The sequence below is a fragment of the Acipenser ruthenus genome, chromosome 6 (assembly GCF_902713425.1).
Source record: "Acipenser ruthenus chromosome 6, fAciRut3.2 maternal haplotype, whole genome shotgun sequence".
Lineage (NCBI taxonomy): Eukaryota > Metazoa > Chordata > Actinopteri > Acipenseriformes > Acipenseridae > Acipenser > Acipenser ruthenus.
This window is the reverse complement of record NC_081194.1, coordinates 29,512,037-29,531,785: the sequence shown is the minus strand read 5'-3', so window position 1 is coordinate 29,531,785 and position 19,749 is coordinate 29,512,037. Positions and strand designations below refer to the sequence as shown.

The following is a 19,749-nucleotide window of genomic DNA, read 5'->3' as shown; positions in this document are numbered from 1 at the left end:
CCAACTAAAACTAAGAAACAAACAACAAAAAACAATGACTATGTGTATTAAAGTTTATCTAACCTATTGATATTTTTATATTCTTTTGTTTCCATAATAGGTACTGTGTCCGCAACAAGCGGTAGCACCATTATTGGAGAAAATACAGGTGTTTTTCTTGGTGGCCTTCCAAAAGGTTTTCTCCTTTTAAGAGATGACATAGGTATACTGTTTTAAAAACTTTGAATTATTTAGTTCCATCTAAACAAAGGTTTAGAAACTGCATTACAAAACAGTGTTTATTTATTTATTTATTTATTTATTTATTTATTCATTCTAATACATGTATTATTTACAGTTACTTCATGATACAATGATCCAGATTCATCAAGGGGCTTTTTTTTTTTTGGTGGTGGCGGGGGGGTTCTCAACATGTAAATAACCACCAAACCAATTTGCCTAGCAAATTTAAATGCAGCCTGTGCAAGCAGCAGTCCATACATTTTGTACAACATTCTATTGTTTTTTGTTTATTAATAACACCCAATTCATTTAAAAGAGCCAATGAGGTATTTAATAGAAAAAACAGATTTCATTATGGGATGTTTCTTTAGTTTTTTTATTTTGCATCTTCTAAAGTATTTTACCTTCTGTGCCCCGCCCCTATATTTATATGTGCACTGTTTATTATTATTTGTATTATTGTTTGCAGCGAGGATAAAAGCGCAGCGTATTTGTTATTGTTTTTATATTTTAAAAACCTTGTGAGGATGCGTGGCTGATCAGCTACTGATTATTTAACTAGCTGACAGTCACGCATCCTTACTAAACTCGTGCAGACTGTGGCCGAGGGGTAATATGATAATTAACAGCTACTTAACCCTTCGGCCACAATATAAAAACCTGCAGCTGTCCGTGCTCAGGGGAAGAGTGTACAGCGGAGAGTACGGGGAGCGGAGAGTACGGGGAGCGGAGAGAGCGAGGAGAGAGAAACTACATTTAAAAACAACTGCTAAGTATCGTGCTGGTGCTAAAACCAGCACGCTTATTTGTTTGTTTATTTGTTTGGCCAATGTGCCCTTTGGTTTTGTTTTTTGTTTAAATCTTTTGTTTTGTTTTATTATTTAATAAATACGCTGAGTGCAGTAGCGTTCAGCTTCACCCGCCCATCCATTGTTTTGTTTCTGGTACTTCCCAGTCCGTGACATCACCACACACGCCACTCAACAGCTGCTCGACCACACCTTCCTTTTGATTATTTTTAAAATGATTACCTTTTTCTAAAAATACAACATTCCTTGTATGCAATTAACAGCCTGCGTGCCCCAGAAAGGCTTTTTTTTTTAAATTACAAGTACTGCAAATGACAGTTCATGACTGGTTCATTCAGGTTTCATTGTAGGCTATGTGTAAGATTTGAATTGAATCTTGATACTGATAGTGATTCTCTGTGCTATAGGGGATGCAAAATTAGTTGAAAGAGGCTTTTTGGGTTGCATCAGTGATGTGTACGTAAAGAAAAGTGATACCCCCAGTGAAGTGTGGGAGCTGCTGGATTGGGAGCAAGCTGAAGAGAAAGCCGGTATTTATCACAGCTGGGAGGGATGCCCCAAAAAGTTAATGGAAGGAGCACATTTTCTTGGACAAGGTAATACTGATATGTTATCTGTATTTACAGGTATAGAAAAGATGGAGAACATATGATGAGAAGTATTTTCTTGTCATTGTTTTGCTCTTGTGGATGGAGTAAGAGCCTATTTCTATATCATACTGACCATACTAGTGGTGCACCTTCAAGCCACATGCGCTACCTATTGCATTTTACTTTATAGTGCCTCTGCAAGTTGTATATTCATGATCAATGCATTCTGTATATCTCTTTAGCATGGTAAAGTGGCCTAGATACTTTATGTTCACCCTGTACAATATACAGTATACAGTATATGCTGTACTGTGATCAATGAAAGCTGTGGTTTTAATTATAATTATATTTGTTTTATTTAATGTTTTCATTTTGCATCTTTCCAGGATTTCTTGAACTTCATTCATTTGTTTTTTCTGGTGGTACGGAATTCGAAATTTCATTTGAATTCAGAACAGACCAACTAAATGGATTACTCCTTTTTGCATTTAACAAGGAAGAGCTTGTCTACCTTGCTGTAAGTAAAACAAAAAGATATATACATATCAAGTTTAGGTTTTGATTATTATTTTTTGGTTTAGACAAACCCTACTTCAATGTGGTAATGGGCATGTTTAAAATATTCCTATTGTTTTTTCTAAGGCGGAACTGAGGAGTGGAACTCTGAGCTTTATGTTCAAAACAAGTCAGGATTTCACCCGGGTTGACCTATGGCTTGGTTTGTCTTACTGTGAGGGGAGCTGGAACAGGGTTACCCTGAGAAAGCAGGGTTCAGTCGCCACAGCCAGTATGAATAAACTTACAGAGCAAGTATCAGGGACTGTGGCAGAGAAGCTGAATATAAACTCTCCAATTTATCTTGGAGGAATCCCTGCTGAGACGCAGAGCTCCTTCAGAGGACTTGGCCTACAGCAAGGTAAGTGGGGCTAAAATGTAATGTTTTTTGTAACGAGTTTGAGCTATTTTCTATGGATTTTCAGTTTAATTATATCATTGCATTAACAAGCCATCTACGGCCATGGAGTAATTTAAGGCTGTCCTTCCTGTCTATGTGGGTGGATTACAGTCAACCCCTTGATAACCCCTCGCCCTCCATCTGTTCTAGACTCAGTTGAGGAGATTTGTATTTCTCTCCCTTATGTATTGTAGGTCATAGTTCGTAGTTTTTGTTCATTTCAGTAGTGTGAGTGCACAGCCATAACATAAAAACAATCGGCTTGAGCTGGCATAACTGGAATTAAAACAAAGGCATTTGTCATACTGACATTTGTATACATCAAACTTTGTTTTACACAGTTTCAATCTAGTTTTTTTTTTTTTTATCTAATAAGAGTTCATTCATGCATACTTTTTAGTTTTTTCCCTACAATCTCTTGGCTTTTCATCCTAAAATTGTCATAAGTACTAGACATTTAGGTAAACAAACTTTTCAGTGTTATGGTTTGCTTACCAAAACTTACTTTTAGTTTTATTGGAAACTGTAGTAAACACACAAATATAAAAATGAAACCTAGCTAATCACTCACAAATAATAGGTGTAGGACAAATTGCTTATATTTTTTTGGCCTGTTTATTTTTTATGACATTTTTGTATTAGACTTTTTTCATTGTTCTATTTTTACAAACTAGCTTTTTATCTTAGTTTTTTCTAGTTGTATAATTAAAGCCACATTTTCTGTCGCTTTTCAGATTTACATTGTATTACACTTTGTATTAGACTGTTTTTCATTTAATGGTTTAATAGTAGTTTTTTTAGTTTTTTTTTTTTTTATGTAAAGCTCTTTTGGATCCTTGGGATGTAAGGTGCTATGTGAATTGTATTGTATTGCGTATTATACATTTTCTGGTTTAGCTGTACCTTGGAAAGGAATGTTCTAATTCTAGTAGAGTGTAATTCAACTGATTTTCAAAATGATTGAAGCCTAATACGTGACATTCATTCTTTATTACTTGCCAGGTTTTGGTGGTTGTATAAAGGATGTTAAATTTACACAAGGTGCTGTCGTAAACTTGGCGGCTGTGTCCAGCAATGCTGTCGGAGTCAATCTGGATGGATGCCTGTCAACTGACACGACTGTTAACTGCAGGGGAAATGACTCCATTCTTGTGTATGTGGGGGAGGATCAAAGTGTGCAGGATCATCATTTACAGACCTTTTCTGGTAAAAAACAATATGGGTAAAGGGTGTTGACTTACAATATCCTTGTGCCCAAGACTCACCAAGTACTATCACGTTTTCTTTTATTCACAATACATTATCTACACAGATAGCTTAAAACACACACAAACATATATGTAGTTTGCTGGTGCATTATTATAGAAAATGGGCTTATGCAGTACATACAGTACGCTGTAACACAAGCAAGTGTTAGGATTACCTGGAACAAAGAAGTTCAACCTTTTACCTTATATTTTTTACCCCATTCTAGCCATAAAAAATATGTTTTCGATTTGAAATAATAACTGCTAACACTTGTAAGAATGTGTAATAGACTTAGTATTGTTGCTTACTTCACTTCCTCTTTAGGTTGTTATTGTTTATTGTTTAATACTAAGTGGATTTGTATAGTACTGGATGCCAGACCATCTGGTGGTCCAATCTTGTAAATGCACTTTTTTTTTTTTTTAAGTGAATTTGCATTTTTTTCTCTTTAAAAAATCTGAATTTTCTTCACATCCTTGTTCATAACAGTATCATGCAGATGAATTCAATTGACATTGGAAAAAAAAAAACAAAAAAAAAAAACAGCTGAGCTGTGTGTTGCAAATAAGTAACAATGAATGTGTGGCTTAAATACCTGTATTAATATGCCACTCTGTGATCCAGTCATCTCCGGCTAAGAGAACACCCCTTGGGGAGCAAGCAAAGTGTTCTTTTAGTCGAAGTGTTCTCTAAGATGGAGTTGACCACCAGATACAATATGAATCAATAAATAAATAAATGTGTTACTTGTCATGACACAGCATATGCAATGAACAGGCTAAATAAGAGAAAAGCAATAGGCAAATGACAAATATATGTTAATAAAATGTAATAATAAGGTAGACAAACTAACATTAATAAACTAACTGTCAAACTAAATTAACACAGCACTGCTACACACATTAAAAAATGCAGCAGCTGTAGATTAATTATGAATACCTGTAAAGGAGCAATATTCAAGACATGCACAAAATTATTTAACAGAATGGTAAAGCAACTCACCAGAATGGAAAACACCAAATTTCTTGGTGACTTGTGTCTGATTCAGGTTTTTTTCAGGAACTCGAACACTTTCCAACTTTTTGTAGCAAGAGAAACAGCGGCGTGTTTCAGCGTTTGTTTACATGCCATTTTGTAGTGATGAGGTGCACTCGTGGAAATCAGAATACAAAATGAGGCAATAATATGATGGCGATTCTGGAAAGATTGAACAGACCAATAAGTGTGCCTCAAGACACTCTTGCAATGACAAGTCACATTTTAAAAGATTGAATAAACCATTTGAATTTAAGTTTGATGAAGATGAGTTATCAGGTTACAAAACAGTACTGTACCATTTGTGAACAAATCGCTAATGGTGCCAAAAAGGTGTTCTTTTAAGTGATGTTCCTGTTTCTTTAAGCAACATATTTACAGTGGGAAAAATTTGTTTCACCACAAGGGTGTTCTCTTAGACAAAGTGTTCTCTTAAAAGGTGTTCCTGTACGCGGAGACTACTGTATATGTTGAAGTGATTGTAGCTTAAACATAATCACCTATAATCTTACTAGTTTTGCACTTCCATTAGTTATATAGATCTCAGATGTGCAATGTTGAAAGAAATATGTTATGGTAAGCAGTAGTTTTTAGTAATTGTAGCAATTTTGAAGCATAATATCTGGTAGTACACTATGTTAAAGAAATTTCTCAGTTTCCATGCCTTACACAAGGTCATTTCACCTCAGTAGTATCTTTAGAGTTGAACCATGATCCTAGCTGAAAGCATGTCTGTACACATGTTTACTATTTGTATTTTCAAAACTTTTAGAGCAGTAGAACAAATGAAAGATTTATGAAATTATTTTGTGAGCTACAATCACTAAGTAACCACATGTGTCTAGATAGCTGTACTCTCTCAAGCCTGATGGAGATAATGCTCTCAAGCTGATTTGACTTTCAATCCCAGGTTTTAATTGATTTGTCTCTATCTACTGTTAGAATACTTATACAGGGTTGTTGCCTCGAATGACGGTGGATCAACATCCAGCCCATGGGAGCGAGGCCGCACAAGAGAAGCTGGTAAACATCTTTTTTTCCCCTGTCTCTCTTGCATTGAAACTCTTGTACTGTGTAAGCAGAGAACAACACATATTAGTTTGTGTCACAGTTTACAAAAGTCTCATTTTATCCTTATCAGAACAATGAATGTAAGTGTCAAACAAGATGAGATCCCATCTCCGATATCTTATCAGGTTTTGTTGTGTTGGAGTCCAAAAATGAGCAGTTTAATATAAATGGAGTAGCCAGTTCTATAAAATAAATCATTTTTGTCGGCTTTGTTGAAGGTACTTAAATGTTTAGATTTTTTTTTTCTCTAAAGATACCATAACATTTGCACTGATACTTTGTTAGTGTCTCAACATACAGTATAGATGTGAAGGTGTTTGTACAGGGTGCAAAAGGTTAAAGGAAACTGAGTTGATCTCTTAGCTTCTTTATACTGTATCTTTTGCCCAATTGTATGTTGAAACCTAAATTAAACAACTGTATTACACTACTTTCCTTAAATCTGCTTGTAGGCATAATTTGTAAGAGTGAATTTCATCTAGTCATTCCTTCCTTGGATTTTAAAATGTGTAAGCTTGATTCCAAAATAAGATCCAAAACAAAACAAAAAACCTCAAAAGCTAAATTATTGTATAGCTTCTCAAACTTTTTTTTTTTATATAATGATTGTCTTTGTCAGTTCACAAAAACCAAAAACTTATTGTAAATGATTAATCAAACCTTGTTTCCTTGTGGTCCAGAGTTTGTTTTCATTTTATTAACAAGCATAAAATGTATTAAAACAAACAAATGGGTTTTCTTGCTTTTTGGAATGCGTATATATATATATATATATATATATATATATATATATATATATATATATATATATATATATATATATATATATACACTACCGGTCAAAAGTTTTAGAACACCTAAATTTTTCCAGTTTTTATTGAAATTTACGCAGTTTAATGTCTCAATGTACTCTGAAATTAAAGCATAGAACAAATAAACAATTGGAGATAAAAAATAAATCATGGAATCGTTTTGTTTAACAAAATTTAATCTAAATTTTTGACTCAAAGTAGCCATCTTTTGCAGATATAACAGCCGAACACACTCGTGGCATTCTTTCTACAATGGAAATCAAATATTGTTCGGAAAGTTCTTCCCAACACTGTTGCAGAAGTTCCCACAAATGTGTTGCACTTGTAGGTTGCTTTGCTTTCACCCTTCTGTCCAGTTCATCCCAAACCAGCTCGATGGGGTTTAAGTCTTGAGACTGTGCTGGCCATTCCATGATTTGAAGCCTACCGTCTTGTTCTTTTCTTCTAAGGTAGTTCTGACATAGCCTGGAGGTATGTTTTGGGTCATTATCTTGCTGTAGGATGAACCCCTGACCAACTAGGCGTATACCAGAGGGTATTGCATGGCGCTGCAAAATGCTGTGGTAGCAGTTTTGGTTCAGGGTGCCACTCACTCTGTGCAAGTCGCCGACTCTGGATCCAGCAAAAGAGCCCCAGACCATCACGCTTCCTCCTCCATGTTTGACAGTTGGTGTCACACACCGAGGAACCATCCTTTCGCCTACTCGACGGCGTACAAAAACCCTGCGTGATGAACCGAAGATTTCAAATTTTGATTCATCGGTCCATAAGATCTTCTTCCAGTCTTCAGTAGTCCACTGGCGGTGCTTCATGGCCCAGGCAAGCCTCTTTTTCTTATTTTGCCATCTTAGCAATGGCTTTCTTACTGCCACTCGACCTGTCAAACCTGCAGCTCGAAGTCTTCTCTTCACAGTTGAAACTGAGACTTGCTTACTTCGACCAGTGTTAAGCTGTGCTTGAAGCTGTTGTCCTGTGAGCCGCCTATCACGCAAGCTGTTGACTCTCAGAAACTTGTCTTCTGATTCTGTTGTGGCTTTGGGTCTGCCAGACCTCTTCCTGTCAGAGTTTCCTCCAGTTTCCAAGTGCCTTTAAATGGTGTAGGAAACTGTACTCACTGACACCTTGGCTTTCTTTGCAATTTCTCTAAAGGAAAGACCTACACTTTTAAGGGTTATAATGGTCTGTCTGTCTTCCTTTGTTAATTGCCTTTTTCTCGCCATTATGAGAGCAATATACTACTTCCTGCAGTACAATACTGTCCAAATAATGCTTAAGAGGGTGTAGTAACACAGTCTGTTCCAACACTGCTTTTATACAGACAGAGGGTTTGTAAGTAATCAACAAAAGTTGGGACACCTGTAGGAATTGTTAGCATCAACTTTCAAGGCTTAATTTACTTCCATTGCTGCATAACAGCTGTAAGTTGTTAACCCATTACTTGTTCCCTGAAAAAGGCCTTTTTGTATAACTCTGAAATGTACATTATTTTTCAGTTTTTGGTAACCTAAACTTTTTTTTTTTAACCTCTGGCAGTTTACCGCTTACCTTTGTACCATTTCAGGTTATTCACTGGACTTGAACTGCTTAAATTTCAATAAAAACTGGAAAAATGGGGGTGTTATAAAACCTTTGACCGGTAGTGTGTATGTGTATATATATATATATATATATATATATATATATATATATATATATATATATATATATATAGTGTGTGTGTGTAGGGCTTGAAGTTTTCAGGTTTTATTTTTGATCACGTGACGTCCCTTTTAAACTTATTTTGAGCCTATTCTGTTTCCTAATTAAGCTCAGAAAAGCTGTTCATTACAAAACAATGTCACTTGTTTTTACCTTCATATCTTGACTAAGCCTAATTCTGTTTCGCTTAATTTTTATTTCAAACAGACATGACAAATTACGCTAATTGCTAATTTCTGATCCTAATTGCATTTCATTCTTGCAGTTGTCTAGTTTATCGTTGTGCTTTTGTTATTTTCATTCATTTAAGAGTTGTCCTGACAGATGTTCTTTTCAGCATAAAATACCCAGTACTGAGTGTACACTGATAGCAAGTCCATCATTTAAAATCTCCTTGATTTGTAGCAAAGAAAAAAATTAAACCCAGTCTTTAATTAGTAGTTTTTTCTTTGTTAGGATGCAGAGACAGCTTAACAACTACTAAATAACATTTAAAGAGAGGTAGAGATATGGAAAATAAAAACTGAAAAGTTTAAGCCCTATGTATATGTATGTTTTCAGGTCTACCCTATTAGTCATCATTCAACAGTAGTTTTCTATTGTACTGGGCAGTACATACCTGTAACTGAGAATATAGCACACTGAAATTCAAACCAGAGCTGGTCTTTTGCTGATTTCTGTTTCTGGGCCACTGCCCAAGCTTTTGCTCCAACACCAGAAGCAAACAATCCACATTGATGATAAAAATGGATTAATAAAATATATAATATGTTGTGGTTAGAAAAATATTGTTTTTTTTTTCCATTGTAATAAAATACCTATGTACAGAAAAGGAAGCATGCAGCAAGGAAGAAAAAAAAAACATAGTCGTCCTTGACAAGGGATTTGCTCAAATATTGCACCCTGAGAGCCACACTGTAAACTGTGCCAGTCACTGGAGGGTGGGGGGCAGTTTAAATGTGTCACCAAGACTCAGGGGTGCTGCTGTATCATATTAAATGCACTACATTTAGAAAGGAATAACTCATCTGAATATGTGCTTGGTTTGGTTAGCTGCCCTGAACAATTACGACTGGAAAATGGTATTAAGGAGAGGGAAAACCATGGGGTTCTTCACAGAGTCACTCCAGAGTCCACATGCATTTTCTGTGAACTCACCATAAATCATCCTGCCATAGAGTTCCTTGGGCCTGGCCTTACTGTCCCTGGTGCAGTCATCTGTAATGAAGTTGGAACTGGCCAGAGGTGTTCTCTTTGTAAATGCACCTATTCATTGGATAAAGGTTATATGAAATCTTTTCCACATGCAAGAGTGTTTTACAGTATTTTCCTTTGTCTTAGATGTATGTTGTTTATGTTGAGCATACTGGGATGAAACATATTTGCCTTTAAAAATCTAATTTTTATGTAGCCACATTTAAAATATTAAAGAAACACATGTATATTTAAAACTCCATAAATTAATTGAATGTTGGGAAAACGTGGTCGAATTGTTTATTTGCTATACAAAAGTGACGTAATAAAATAAAAATATGTATCGTTCTTTATTACTGTTAATTATTTATGTTATTATTTAATTTTTTATTTTTTATTTTTTAAACATAAGTCTGTTTGTTATTTTTCTGATGATAGTTTTGAAAAAAAAATTGTACAAAGTATTTAAGATTTTTGTTTTGTTTTTAGTAGCAAATGTAAAAAAATAAAATACAATATCTATACATTCATTTGACACCACAATTAATGTTTCTTACAGGACTAACCTACTCCAGAAAGATGTGTAATTCTTGATCGTTTTGAAATATAGTCTGGAATGAGTGGTAGAAGATGTACAGTCATATGAAATCAGTGCTGAAAAAGTTACAACTCTAATAAATTGTATTTATGCTAATGGTTAGATATGATTTACTACATCTATTAAAAGTGAAGAATATGTGTGGTGCTTTACTTGGGGCTGACACTCTCTCTCTCTCTCTCTCTCTCTCTCTCTCTCTCTCTCTTATTTTTATCCTACACAGTTCCACAAAGTGTGCCGACTCCCTCAAGGGTTCACAGTGTAAATGGTTACAGCGTGGAGGTGAGCTGGGACGAGCCTGCTGGGGTCAGAGGTGTAATTGAGAAGTACGTTTTGAAAGCGTACAATGAGGACAGTCCCAGTATGCCACCAATCACGGCAGAATTCACCAGCACTCACACCCTAACAGGTAAAATCCAGAGGTTGAAAGGTGGAACCGGGCTAGACTTTTGGCAGTCTTGCTTATTGAATACACTTTTTTCTTGTCTTAACCCTTTATCATTTTGTAGTAACTGTGGAGCATTATTATTATTATTATTATTATTATTATTATTATTATTATACATGGTGAACGATCATTTTCCTATAAACTTTGGTGTTTCACAGTCTTATTATATATGGTGGTGGCGAGAGAGCTGTGTATAATAAGATTAGGTGGTGGCATGAGACCCGTATTTAATAAGATTGTCCTTGTATAAAAACTGTTGGCCCCCATTTTTAAAAACAAACTCTACCACCAGTACATGAACACAACAAAACACTGTCAGTACCACAAAAGAAAACAGTGTACTGAAGAGTGGGAGAAATGTGTTGAAGAGTAGAAGTGCAATAAGCGACATAAATGTATTAAAACATTACATACACTCTGTGGGATGTTCTGTCACCATGTATTATAACAAATAATATACACCAAACCTGTACATATACTGTATGGCTGTACTTCTGTCAATGGAATTACAACCTTATGTGTACAGTTTTGGTGTACTCAAGGGATTTATGAGTGTCACCAGAAACTCAATTATTATGCACAGTTCTTTTTATTATTTATTATTATTATTATTATTTATTATTATTATTATTATTATTATTATTACTACTACTACTACGACTACTACTACTACTACTACTACTACTACTACTACTAATAATAATAATAATAATAATATGGAGTCTGTTAATCTAGACAGCATCATATAAATCATTAAAATATTAAATTTTTACAGGCAGAAATGCTAAAAGAGGCTAAAATTCACTCTTGGATGTTTCATTTTCATAGCCATGTACTCATTATTAATTATTCAATTAATGACAATATTTAAACAAGACACCATTTATATCAATTGACTTGACCCCACCATTTGTAAAATCAGAAAACTGACTTCAGTAGTTCAATAGAGCAAAACATTCTGCTCAACTGGTAAATAGGAAAGCAGTGCTATAACTAATGGTGCAACAAAATAATGTCATGTTGTTTTTGTTACATTAGGCTTAACACAATGTCTCTTTTAACTTGTAAAAACTGTAGGACTCAATATTACTGTACAAGTAATATAGATTTCAAATGTGAATGGCAATAATACAGTTTACTGACAGAACAATTTCTAATTTAGCTGGTTTCAGAGTCATGTACTTGAGGAAGCAGCAAGAAATGCTAATTCTAAGTGATTGAAGCACCTTTGAATGTTCATATAAAGATAACTTGTCTTGCTCTATGTTAGCAGTGTAGCGTTGAGAATTTAATTTACGATATGCATGACACAAAATGTAAATTTTACAGCGAGATATAAAATCTGAAAGAAAATGAGTGGGTAATGAGAGCAGAGCAGCCAGTGCTTTAATTGAATTAAAAGCTGGGGGACACAGATACAGACACCTGGCCAATTATAGACAGGCCAAGGTGTTTACCTTCTCTGTAAGCTACTTGAAGATGACAGGAATCTTTCCGCCCACAGATTAACATAATGAAGGAGAACAGATTTCAGTGGAAGCTAGCCAAAGAGTCACTCAAACACTTGCTATAATAAGTATTTGTTTGTGTAATAAATAAATACATAAAAAATAAATACATATTTCAAATTGATTGACATGTTCTGTGTGATCTGAACTAAATTGCATTTTCAGCTTATTGTTGTTTGTAAACAAATAAAGAAATAAATAAAGGGCAGACCGTAACTCCACCATTACCCTTTTAAACAATTGGATTACTGGTATACTACTCATTGCCAGAGGTTCTTCTGTTAATCATTAGATGCTAGAGTATAAATGTAAACTTATTTATGAGTAAAATAAAAAGGCATAATATAAGCCTTACACCTTAAACATTTCAATTCTTAAAGGTGTTTGTAAATCCTTCTGATTTTCTAATTTCACCCTACAGTTACATTTACTTATAGTTACAGTCCATCTGGTTGACATAAAAAAAAGCATTCTTAAGAGTTATAGATAAATACTGCAGTAATACTATATATTATTGGTCATTAAATGTGAAAGATGTAAAATAAACCAAATTTGTTAGTACTGAAAATAACTATTGGACAAAAAAAGGTAACCGGTAGCTCTAAAAACAGCCTGACCTACTGTCTCCGTTCTATCACTATTAAATAACATCATTAGTGTCCCATATTCCATATCCAGCCTGGATCACTTTCATTTCTTTGATTAATAGGAGATATTACAATTTGATAATAAAGATCTTTTTAATTTAAACCCATTATCACAATGGATAGTTATATTATGCTATGTTTGAGAAGTCGTTACATTAGATTCAGCACAGTTTTAAAACATGTATGAAATATGAAAAATAGAATGACACTTGCCTTTTCTTCTGTTGCAGGCAATTTAACTGGCCTGGTTCCTTTTACAAACTATAGCATTACCCTAACGGCTTGCACTCTAGCTGGCTGTACTGAAAGCTTGAACGCATGGAACATCAGCACACCGCAAGAGGGTAAAGTAATTTAGAAGGTCTTGACTCACACATTTCTATGATGAATAATAAAATCGGAGAAGAGCTAAAATGGTGCAGAGCCATTTGCTGGAAAACTCCAAACTAATTTGATGACAAAGTGCATTGCCAGAGTGTAATTGCTTCATTTTTTGGGGGGTGCGAAAATGAATCAAACTCTATACCCTTTAATGACATGCATCTTTAATAGCTGTAATGCAGATTAATGGACTTTTTAATTGCTGTTACATTGTTCATGCAAGAGTCTTGTCATTAATACGAGGCATCTGAAAGATTAATGAAAGCTTCTTCATTTTACTATGCCACAGAAGTAAATCTAGAGACAGTCTGGCTAAAAAGAATTGATTGTATAGCAAAGTATGAAATTGAGAATCAAACACTTGATTTCCATAGTTTTTTGAACAGCTGAAGGCTGTTTTAAAGATACTAGCAGTTATCTGATGTCTAAAAACACTCAATGTGGCAATAGAGCTTTCAGTTCATTTGTTTATTCGCTTTGTCATTTAAACTTTATATCCAGGAAACCTGCTGGCATGATATGTACCTGAGTTCTCTGTTGATTTAATGACTAAAATGATCTCAACAATGCAATAACAAATAGTAAGAGATTAGTCAGTTGTGACAATTCCATTTTTAAGGAAAAAGAAGAGGAATATTTTAGTAACCTTGTGTGCAGTGCTATTCAAAAATCTATATCCCAGCCGCCTTTGTGAATAACATAATTGCATAACTAATATTTGGAGAGATAAGGGATAACAATGCATTTAATACTACACTTTTATTAAGTATCATATTTGTATGGTAGCCCACTTTTTCTCAGAAGAAAATATTCCCTTTGGATTTCAATAACAATAATAAAATATTATATATATATATATATATATATATATGTATATATATATATATATATATATATATATATATATATATATATATATATATATATATATATAATGTAACAAAAACACATTGGAAATGTGATAAAACATGAAGTTATCAAAAGTGCCCAGCAATTAAAGTGGCGATATCAAAAACACAAGCCAAGTTTCACGAAACCGTTGGGGCAACCTTGCCCAGCACAAAGCAAGTAGGCACAAATGTAAAACCGATGGGGTCAAGGTTGCTCCAATTGTTTCTACTAACTTGGCTTGTGTTTTTGATGCAAGTACGATCCGTTTTTATTGTGCCCAAAAAACACAAGCCAAGTTAGTTTGTCCTTCCATTTTACAACATTTGCAAGTAATATAGCAGTAAAGTTACAATTTTTAACAAGCAACGAGACAAACAAGATTTTGTAAATAATGATTATGTATTATCCAGCTTGTATTGAAATGTTTCATCTGATTTTTCAAACTATCATAATAAGCTTTGATTTAGTATATTGTAACGTTTCATGTTTAGGAAGTAGTACTCAGGGAGACGGTGTTGAATTCTCAAAATGTTTGTTTTATTTGAAACTACAGAGAATCCCTGTCAGGGGCCTGAGTTCACAGGACCAAAATAATAACCCTACATTTTAGTCTTGGCACTTTCACTGCATATTCACTCCGGTCACAGCTCACACGCTTGCTCAGTCGCACCCATAGTTTCTCATTCAAGTTCACGCTGGACTGTCTCCAGTCCCCAGGGTCATGCACCCCCTTATTATATAACCTCCCATCATTTCCTGTCACTGTCCGGCTCATCAACGAGTCACATCCGTGCTCCGCAACCCCCAAAAACAGCAGCACACATTCTCCCCACTCATTCACTCACTCCCACTTCCCATGCTAAGTAACGGCATGATGTATTTATTTATTTATGTTTTACTTTTACCAAATACATAGGCTATCCTTCAGCATAGCTAATTCTCAGAAATGAATGTTTCTTTTCGTCCAGTGGGGACCACAAATAGCGTTACTCTCATCAAGAAGTATCGAGAAGAAACCGTACTTCCTTGTGCCAATAGGACCACAATCAGCATTACACTGACAGGAAACCACTATTTTTCAGAGCTCAAGATAAGAATCTCAGGATGATGATGATGATGAAGATAAATGATGACTCGAAAAATCTCCAAAATATAACAAAGTCCAGAGAATTCTCAGCTGGCTGACTTCATCTTTCAAAATACTGCTGGTCTCAACTAATCATGTAGCACTGACAGTAACACGACACGCTTGCAAACTGAAGGTTATAGTTTTGAATCCCATGTATGCTAGCACTTTTTTATATTAATATTATATTAAAAATGATATAGGGGCTCCCAAGTGGCACATCCAGTAAAGGCGCTCCACGTGGAGTGCTGGATGCGCCCTATAGCCTGGCGATCGCAGTTTCGAATCCAGGCTATGTCATTGCAGACCGTGGCTGGGGTTCCTATGGGGCGGCGCACAGTTGACCGAGTGCCACACGGGTAGTGAGGGATTAGGTTGGCAGTGGAATCCACGGTTCACCACGCACCAGCGACCCCTGTGGCTGATATGGTGCCTGCGGATCTGCAGTGGAGCCATTCAGATCTGTGTTGTCCTCCGTCACTAGGTCTGGTGGCTTCGCTGTGGAACCACAGTGCGAAAAATGACAGATTGGCAGGAACACGTTTCAGAGGACATGTTTTTCAGCCTCTGTTTCCCGAGTCAGCGAGGGGTTGCAGCAGTGAACTGGGATAAAAACAATAATTAGGCATTCCAAATTGGGGAGAAAACCGGGGAAAAACCATTGACGAAGACTAAATTTTCTTTTTTTAAAAAGGCATTTTTTGCAGGCAAATGTTCCATTTTAAAACAGAAATAAGTCATTTAATATAAATGACATAGACGTCACAATAAGTGCGTTCCCTAGTATATTTCCATGTTGACAAAACAAGTTAATTGTCATTAAACTCGGATGTCCTGTAATATACATATGCATGGATAAAAATGCCTGGGGTCTACAAAAATCGGGAGAAAAAGTAGAAGTACATTTTCATCTTGCTTTGGCGACTTATTTCTCTTACTGTATGGCAGGTATTGACTTTTTTTCTACATTTCACCTAAGAGTGTTGTGAACTACAAATTGCAAGTAAAAAATTGTGCTTTTGGCTTTACTTTTGCTGCGTCAATACCCTGAAAACACGTAAACTATCCTTGCTGTATAGAGAGTCTCTCAATATATATATATATATATATATATATATATATATATATATATATAACAATTTGAATTATTTGCTTTGTTATATATAATTAGGCTTGCTACTTTTCGATTGTAATCGGTAAAGGTCGTTGAACGTTGAATCCCCCAAAAAGAGTTTGACTGAAATAAATTCATATAGGGTAAACGTCAGTAAAACCACTCGCTATATTTTTTCTTAACAAAAATAATAATTTAAGAAATCATTTCGTCTCATTTCGTTTTTATACTTTCTGTCTGTCCCGTCTCCGTTCCGCTGTGAATGGCTAAGGGTCGCTGTCAGTCAAATCTGTGCTTCCTTAATAGGCAAGTGTAATTTCACCATCAGTCATTTCATCCTGTCCTGACAGATCTCGTTGACTGAAGCAGTGCTAGAATGCTCTCATTCGTTTAAATGACTCAATCATCAGACCAACTGTGCACTTTCATTTGCCAGCTATAGCCTGTCATTCAAAGCGCCTACTTTGAAGTTAAGGTGTAGGTAAGCGTTTGCTATTATAGGTATATATGGTGACAGTTACTAGTTTGATTTGAAAATGGGGCGCAAGAGGAAAACACTTAATGAGTATTGTGCACAATACCCTGATCAACGGCAGACGTCTCTGCGGCCAGTCTGCCTTGCCTCAGTGAGTCCAGCTGTGCTTAAGGAAAGGGGCGGAGCTCGGAATAAGTGCAAGTTAGTTCTGTTCAACTCTCTAATGTTTTGTTCTGTGCATATTGTTTTTACTTGTAAATGTGTGCTATAAAAGTCTGTGTAATACACTTTATATGCTGCGTTTTCTACGGTTTATTTGAGACATTTTTTAAATTTGTGTAGGATCTATATCTACAAGGTATAGCTTCGTTGTGACCAAACGTTATTTCAATTAGAATGTTGGTAACCATGGTTTTGTTGCATGTAGAATATGATAACGGGGTTTCTCTAAATGATACATTTCTCAATGGCATAAAAAGTCTGTTTTTTTAAAGCATAAAGGTCGATTTCACCCATTCTCTGCATGAATTTAAAAATAGATAGAAAAAAAAGTCGATATTAATTGTCAATTTGGCAAAAATATTTAAATCGAATAGTAGCAAGCCTATATATAATGTATCATGTGCTTACATACTATTATGTGAAGAGTGAGTTTCACAGGCAGCTCTCTTATATAATTTCCTGATTGACTAGTCCATGTGCATATATAAAATATGCTTGAGGTCATCTTTCCAGAATATAAATTGTGCACCAATTAGTTTTGACCCAGGAGAAACTACATGGTGTAACAGCTCTTAAGAATTCCTTCATTTTTTGACATAAAATGCAGTGCAACTGCTCTTTAACAGTTTGCACCAAAAGGGTGGTATAAAATCTAAAAGTATAATATGATGCATTGGTATAATGCTTAGAGTGCAACATTTTTCTAACTATATTTACAGTATATGCCAAAAGTGTAGATATTTATTACAGCTTTTTCCCACAAGCCCCTTTGTAGGTGTAATGTTTAAGTATTTATGAAGCATTTTATTGTGAACACATTGTTTTACTGTTGATCCCTTTGTTTTCCACACTTCAGTTTGACTGTGGTGAGGCACATATATTCTGGGGTTTGGTTTCAAAGACCCTGATTAGCTCTTAAGCCCCTTTCACACTGTCACTCCTACCCGGGTCCTGGCTACCCGGGTCACAATCCCACATAGTTTGAAACCACGTACCTGGGTCATACCCGGGTTGACCCGGGTCCCAGCGACCCACCTCAGGATGTGGGTTGACACGTTTTGACCCAGGTTGAGCGAGACAAAATGCTTGACGGCTGTTCGTGAGCCGACACAATAACAAACAGCCATGGCTGCATGAAGGTTTAACTTCCGTAAGGGACATTTCTTTTTATTCTGTTTAGCCATATTTGTGTTGATTGAGACACAGCATGAGCCAGACTGCATTAGGGGTGTGGAAATATTTGCTCTAATCAACATCTGGGCCGATGGTTCAATCCAGAGAAGCTTGGATGGAAGCGTCAGTAGCAAGCTGCTTCTGGGGCATTGATACACGTATTGTTTACTTGCCTCTGTCACCCGGGTCAACCCTGCTTTATCAAACGCAGTGTGAAATCCCGTACCCGACCCGCATGACACCGGGTCCTGACCCAGTAGGTTCTGACCCAGGTAGAGCATGCCAGTGTGAAAGGGACTATAGACAACCTAATGTTACATTGTGTATGGTAGTGTAATATGTGTGCTAATCGATTTGGGTTTGTGAAACCAGTTTTTTAACTTTCATTGAAATACGTGTTTTTCTTCCCCCATTCACTTCCTGTTTCAGGTAAAAAGACCCCAGCATATTGCCTGTAGGCCTGAAAGTAAACTTTGGGTTATGTGACACGAAAAAATAGCTTAATCTGTGTCGAAAGAGAGTATAAAGTCTAAAACAAGAATAGAGATAAGGGGCTTGTGAGAATATATTAATGATAATTACAGTTAAAAATGTTTTGGTTAGTGCAACTTAAATATTTTGTACATGAAGATAACCCGTTCTGTATTTTTATCTTCCTTAAACTAGCTCCCAGTGATGTTGAGCCTCCTGCTGCTGATGCGCATCCTTACTCTTTATCCTTGTTCTGGGATGTTCCACATCAACCCAATGGTGTTGTCACTGAATACGCTTTGCACAGTGATAACATGCTGATCTACAAGGGGAACCAGACACAATACAACATCACTGGTACGTGGAGCATAGGGATAATCATTCAATGATCATTGTATTCATAAAATCTGCAAAGACCAACTGAGCAAATCGATTTTAAATGTTCAAACTGTTTAATGCACATACTGTACTTTGTTTGGTAAACTTGGAAAAGTAGCTTGGTAAACTTTGCCCACACCACTCAAAACTTAAGCTTTCTCAATAGATAGTGAAAAGTCACTTTATACTTGCTCTGACTGACTTATCCTTTTTTATTTTTACACTGCTTGTACAATTTTACATGAGTTGTCTATCTAAGCTGTGACCGTTCTATCTTTTTTTTTATGTCAGAATTCATACTTTGCACTGTTAGAGCGTGACTGAGCATATACCATGAGGGGAAATATCACTGGGGAAAAAAAAAGAACCATTAGCACTTGAAAGTATGAGAGGTTATAAAAACGTACCTAGGGAATCTTTTCTGAAAACAAGCTCAGGGTAAGATGTTTATAAGATAAAATAGCATGTCAATCGACTTTTCATTTTCATTCTCATTCCTTTAATGTGCTTAAGCAAATAAATACAATTAAAAGTGCATGTTCCTAGAAATTTCAGACTAGAAGTTGGTTTAATTTCTTTATCAAACTTAAACAAGTCTGCATATTTTCTTTAACTTTTCACTGCAGACACTCTCTTCAGTTTAGTGTAGCCATTGACACTGTATTATGATATCAAGCAGCTTG

General features: G+C 35.6%; 1 protein-coding gene across 1 annotated transcript in view; it reads left to right on the top strand.

Annotated features, from left to right (window-relative positions):
- Positions 1 to 19,749, top strand: part of ush2a (Usher syndrome 2A (autosomal recessive, mild)) — a 387,586-nt gene that overhangs the window by 141,209 nt on the left and 226,628 nt on the right. Inside the window, exons 23-31 of the mRNA XM_034017082.3 lie at positions 101 to 202; positions 1,439 to 1,627; positions 2,008 to 2,138; positions 2,264 to 2,537; positions 3,579 to 3,782; positions 5,802 to 5,882; positions 10,456 to 10,641; positions 13,066 to 13,179; positions 18,884 to 19,045. Of these exons, the coding sequence (XP_033872973.3) occupies positions 101 to 202; positions 1,439 to 1,627; positions 2,008 to 2,138; positions 2,264 to 2,537; positions 3,579 to 3,782; positions 5,802 to 5,882; positions 10,456 to 10,641; positions 13,066 to 13,179; positions 18,884 to 19,045 (1,443 nt within the window). The remainder of the gene's footprint in view (positions 1 to 100; positions 203 to 1,438; positions 1,628 to 2,007; positions 2,139 to 2,263; positions 2,538 to 3,578; positions 3,783 to 5,801; positions 5,883 to 10,455; positions 10,642 to 13,065; positions 13,180 to 18,883; positions 19,046 to 19,749) is intronic.